The sequence below is a fragment of the Oratosquilla oratoria genome, chromosome 4 (assembly GCF_046742065.1).
Source record: "Oratosquilla oratoria isolate Oo_2021 chromosome 4, ASM4674206v1, whole genome shotgun sequence".
Taxonomy (NCBI): domain Eukaryota; kingdom Metazoa; phylum Arthropoda; class Malacostraca; order Stomatopoda; family Squillidae; genus Oratosquilla; species Oratosquilla oratoria.
The window spans coordinates 29,603,047-29,608,904 of NC_134780.1; the positions used below are offsets into that span (position 1 = coordinate 29,603,047).

The following is a 5,858-nucleotide window of genomic DNA, read 5'->3' on the forward strand; positions in this document are numbered from 1 at the left end:
ATATTTTTTATGACCAACCATCGATCTCTAAGTAGCAAGGTTTTAATACATAGCCATCACATATTCATGTACCAAAGTTGCTAGGAGTGGTCAACGTATCCTGCTAGTAAAAGAAATAAGATAAATAAATGAATGAATAAATGAACAAGTCTATATACTGAGAGATTTTCCCCCTTATAAGGGAGGTAGCCATATCAGAGGCACGTATCTATTCCCACCCCTTAGCTCCTTATGGATGACGGGGCATCCTTGCATCCGCCAACTGCTCTAGGTCAAACGCAATGCAGTAAGACAAAGTACATCCAGTTCAAGGCCGCTTCACTTAACTGGAGACCTTCCCTCTACATCCCCTCATGCAGAAAAAAAGAAAACGGAGAGAAATCCCTTCGGGCTGCGCAAAGTATCATTCACACATAATCACCCCAATCCCCCATCCCTCCCTTCTCTGCATAATAGTATCATCCATACACAGTCATTCTCCACTCATCTCTATCTCTTACCTTCTCTCTTCCTTGCTCAACAGACATTCCTCTCTTGCTCAGTGCCCCCTTCACCCCATCCATCCATCTCATCCTCGGTCGTCCCCTCAAGTTCACTTCCTCCACCTCTGACTTCCTCACCTCTTTTACCAATCTTTCATCATTCATTATTTCCATGTGTCTAAACCATCCCAATAATCTTTCATCATATCTGTCTGCCATCTCCTTTTCCACTTCCGCTCTCCTCCTCACCTCCTCTTTTCTCACTCCATCCAACCTTGTAACCCCTAACATACTTCTTAGACATTTCATCTCAAACTCATTTAAACATTTCCTCTCTGCGTCTCTTAGATTATAGTCTCTGCCCCGTATAATACCGTCGGCACAATCACCCCTTCATACAATCTCCTCTTTGCATCCATTCCCAATTGTCTATTTTTCATAACGCTACGAAATTAGTCCATAAACAAATAAATAAACACATATATAAAGATATAGATAAACAAATAGATAAAGCTATCTATCTATATACCAAAAGCTTTTTCCCCCTTATAAGGGAGGTAGCCAAGTCAGAGGCACGTACCACCTCTCACCCATTCCACGCCCATCCACCACCCCCTCCACCCCTCCCATCTTAGCTCCTCATGGATGACGGGTCATCCCCTTATCCCGCCCACTACCCCGAGTCAGAAGCAATGCAGCAAGACACGCTGGGTTACGATAGTATCAAATGAGACACTGAGATTTGTCGTCGGAACGTTCCTATTAGTCCATACCCTGCTCGACATACAAAGTATTTACCCTTCCTAGGATGACCATTGACAAAAAAAAAAAAAAACAAAAAAAAAAAAAGACAGTCATCTTACTGTTCCTACTGGTTGACAGAGGGCACCATTAGCATAAGTAAGCAACCCCATCCGAGTACCCCCTTTCTTTTCATTCTGGACGTCGTCAGATCATTTCTTTCAGCGTCGTGCGATTGACCAGCCTCTTTCGCTAGATCCAGCGTTCAGTGACCTCAATCTGTAGCTAATGGAGTGATATGATATATTTTAACGTCATAAACTCCCCCCCCCTTATAGGAAGGCTGGGACGGTGCCCCTCACAGAGGACTTTGTAGCGTGGAATTTAATGAGCCACACCCTTTATTCAACTTCGCTGGTGGCAGGATTCGAACCGCCATCTTTTTTTTCCGAGTGCCCACGACCTAATGTATATGGTTCCTCCCTAGTATAATGTCATTATTAAAGCCTTCTTCCTTCTCTAGAGGACACGTATTACTTCGTTGTGATTGCTAATGAACGGAATCTTTGAATATATGTACACGAACACAGTCTAGTTCCGGAGAAAGAACCAAATTCACTAACCGTGTGTTCAGCAAGTGGAATTAATCTCACAGCTTAAAAGTAAATAAATGACTGAGTAAATAAATAAATAGATAAATGGATGAATGAGAAAATAGATAAATAAATAAATATATATAAAGATAAATATACAAATAACTAGATAAATACATAAATAGAGAAAGATGAATATATGAATAAATAAACAGGCATACAAATAAATATATAACTGAATGAATAAGATAAAGATAAACTAAAGGAAAGGTTGAGAGTGTTAAAAAGTTATGGGCCTTTATTTATTTATTCATTTATCTTTATTTTTCATTTCATTTATTTATTTATTCTTATTTTCATTTTTCTTTGGGGGGGGCGAGTTTGAGGTTCTCGAAGAGGTCGACCTCGGTGAACAGGAATTTGGGCATTTATTTATTTATTTATTTATTTATTTATTTATTTATTTATTTTTTTTTTTTTTTTTTTTTTTTTTTTTTTTTTTTTTTTTTTTTTTTTTTTTTTTTTTTTTTTTTTTTTTTTTTTTAGGGGGAGGAGTTTAAGGTTCTCGGAGAGCAGAAATTTGGGCTAGTCTTGGCGAAAGGTTTCTGTTTCTACCATTAGATTCCCAATTTTTTCATCCAGTGTGCTGCGAAACATTCGTAGGTGTGCCGGGGAAGCGTTTAAGAAGACCAACCCCCCCCCCCCCCACGGTCAAACAAGATTTTTTATTTTCCCGAAAACCACGATCAACAAGGTACTTTTGGTAATAGAATTAACAATTTATAGTTTCTCAAACACATTGTTATCATTCATTTTCTTTTGAATGATTGAAATGTATCCTTGAATGTAATGATGCTCTCCCACTCTGTACCAAACAAGTATACTTTTTTTTTATTTTTTTTTGTGATGTTGCAAGATCTACAAGATGATTTTCAGATTTAATAAGCTGTCATTTTTAAACACATTTTCATAATTTTTTTTTTATATGGTCAAATAAACAAACCACTTGTTTAGGTCCTGAAACGTAGATTTATATTAAGCATCTTTATTTATCTATAATGATGTGGTATTTACAACATTGTACACACTTTAGTTATATATGTACATGAACTATATAGTTACACTCATTTTTAAACAATATACGGTCACAATAAAGTATCGAAAATATAAATAACTTCTAATTCAGATACATTACACATATATTAGAAACTAAGATTATATCTCTGAATTGAATATATGGTGGGAAATAAGCATTTGAAAATATCTACGTAAAATAATTTTAGTTAAAGAAAAAGGAGAAGAAAAAAATTGAGGCTATGAAACTAATCACGGACAGGTAGAAGAGAGGAAGGATAGACAGAGAGGAAAGAGAGAGAGGAAGGGTGGGAAGGAAGGGGAATGGGAGAGAGGCGGGAATAAAGAATAAAGATAAATAAATAAAGGGATGTGAAGGGATGTGCCAAAGGGCACTTAATGACCTCCGTCGAAAATGACGAAACCGAAGGAATAGGAGAAAGTGGGGGAGGATGAGGGAGGGACCTCCAGTGTCCGTCGAAGACTTTCGGTCTTTTTCAAGCTCTTCCTCCCGAAATATGAACATTGTTATGACTCGAGTTCCTGCACCGCCACCATCTCCACCACCGCCAACAATCCGCTCACTTACATCTTTATTCTGGCTACCGCCAGGTGATTTTATTTGGCTGAGGTGGGAGGGCGGATCCCCCCTTAGTGACTCATCTGTAACGTTCAATCTCACACAAACACACAAACGAAGAAAAGTGTCTTGTCTCTTTGTCTCGTTTTGGTTCGAGAAGTACACAAAGATCACTCCATCTCATTCTTCTATATTCTGTTTAGAAATGAATAATAATGATAACTCACTCCGGCAGACATCGCACGGCGTGTATCACAAAATAGAAATAAACATTTAACCTCAATTTTTAACTATGACAGACCTAAACATTATATCTGAGCTCACCAAGACCCATTTTCCCTCGAGATGATTCAATTCCCACTGTTTGAATGAAGTCTTGGCTCAAAATTTCTTGATTGAGTCTCTCCCACTAATCGAAGTCTTTTCTTGGTTCAAAATTTCTTAACTGAGTCTTTCCCACTGATCGGAGTCTTTTCTTGGGTCAAAATTTCTTGATTGAGTCTCTCCCACTAATCGAAGTCTTTGTTTTTTAGTTCAAAATTTCTTAACTGAGTCTTTCCCATCAATCATAATCTGTTTTTATCTCAAAAATTCTTAACTGAGTCTCTCCCACTGATCGGAATTTGTTCTTGGCTCAAAGCTCCTCAACTAAACCTTTCCTACACCCATGGCCTGCAGCCACTGAACACAAGTCAGCACTCCTGGCCATACGTCTTCAAGAATGTTGATCGGTGTCAAATTTCTTCAGGAAGAGTCTCTTACTGCTGGAGAACGGGAGTCTTCGACCTGGGACTCTAGAGGAACCACACAGTCGCACCTTTTCTTCACTTCGGTGCCACCGCCATACAGGCATAGCAGATATTGTCTTGTTCAAGAAGTACACCAGGTTCTCTGGAATATGGGTACTCAACCATTGATCCTGGGAGCTCCTTGAGATCCAATGGGCTTTCCAGTTGGGCGGCCACGATTTTATTCAGTGTCGAAGTTCTCTCTAGAAGTTCGGGAAATGTCGCCCATGAGTCGATGGCACCACTGAACGTGGTGTAATTTTCTCCCTGAATTAAAGAGAGATCTCCACCTAAGGTTGAGGACCCAGGCGCCGGGAGTCTACATAGCGTCCAGCTGACGATCCTGAACAGATACAGAACCTTAATCTTGCCTGACATCGAAGAGGCAAGGGTTCACTTCGTACACTTGGGAAAATAAGTTCTTTGGTGCGTTACTAGCATGTATTGTTATCAAGAGTGTTTTAATCCACACATAATCGAAAAAGGGTTCACCAGTGGTAAAAGGAATATACTAGACTCCTTTTTTTCACGGCGAATTACCACGTAGTTTGCTACGTCTTTGTTACCAGATATCCAAAGACTGCCCGCCAGAGAAAGTCGAGGAATTTGCTTTTTTCAATACTTCTCACGTGTATGGTCTCCTGGTGGGGGGCCCAAGGACCTGCTGGTACAAGAAGGAGGAGCTGGCAGAACGCTCGAGCAGTTCCTGTTGTCGATGTTGCTGTTGCGGCTGTTGTTGTTGTTGTTGTTGTTGATGCTGTTGTTGTTTGTACGGCCTCGAAGGTCGTCGGTAGCTCCGCCAGAGCCCCGCTTGCGGCACCTTGGCGGGGCCCTGACGTTAGGACCCTGGCTTGTAGGGCGGCGAAGGAAGGTTGAAGATACCCTGAGGTCCTGGAGAACCTTTGCCAGCACCTGTCTGGTGGGGTTGTTGTTGTTGTTGTTGTTGCTGCTGCTGCTGTTGCTGCTGTTGTTGCTGCTGCTGTTGCTGTTGCTGGGCCGCAAGGGCGGGAGCTGCATGCAGACGTGGGAAAGCTGCCGCAGGTGTCGGAAGAGCGGCCTCGGCTCCGAGGGCCGACCCCGTGTCGTAGGGCGTCTGTAGGCCCGCCAGGGGCCCCGCCGTCGTCTGGTTGAGGTAAGACACGACGCGACGCAGCTCTTCGATGGCGTTGGACTGCATCAGGATAAAGTTCTTGGCCAGAAGCAGGGTGGCGATCTTGGAGAGCTTCCTGACGGAGGGCGAGTGCGCGTAAGGAATGACGGAGCGCAGCTCGTCGAGGGCGTCGTTGAGATCATGCATGCGGCGGCGCTCTCGGGCGTTGATAGAGAGACGCACCGTCTTCTGTTGGCGGATCTTCTTACCGCCACCGCCGCTACTGCCGCCGCCGCCGCCGCCGCCACCGCCGTTGCTTCCGCTGTCGCTGCCCATTGTGGCACTGCGTCGATCGTCGTCGCTGCCGGAGCCGCTCATGGGCCCGGCGCCCACGCCGCCCACACCGCCGCCCACACCCTCGTTGGCGCGCTCGTTCTCGTCAGGGTCCTCCTTGGTGACGGAGTGGAGGCCCATGACCGTCAGTCCGGGCTCGCCGCCGACGGAGGGAGC

The 5,858-nt window shown here is 43.3% G+C and overlaps 1 protein-coding gene across 1 annotated transcript in view; it reads right to left on the reverse strand.

Annotated features, from left to right (window-relative positions):
- Nucleotides 1-4,961: 4,961 nt before the first annotated feature.
- LOC143024728 (uncharacterized) overlaps nt 4,962-5,858 on the reverse strand; it is a 27,770-nt gene continuing 26,873 nt past the window's right edge. The window contains exon 2 of the mRNA XM_076183810.1: nt 4,962-5,858. This exon is cut by the window's right edge and continues 821 nt beyond it. Coding sequence (XP_076039925.1) covers nt 5,097-5,858 — 762 coding nt within the window. The 3' untranslated portion in view covers nt 4,962-5,096.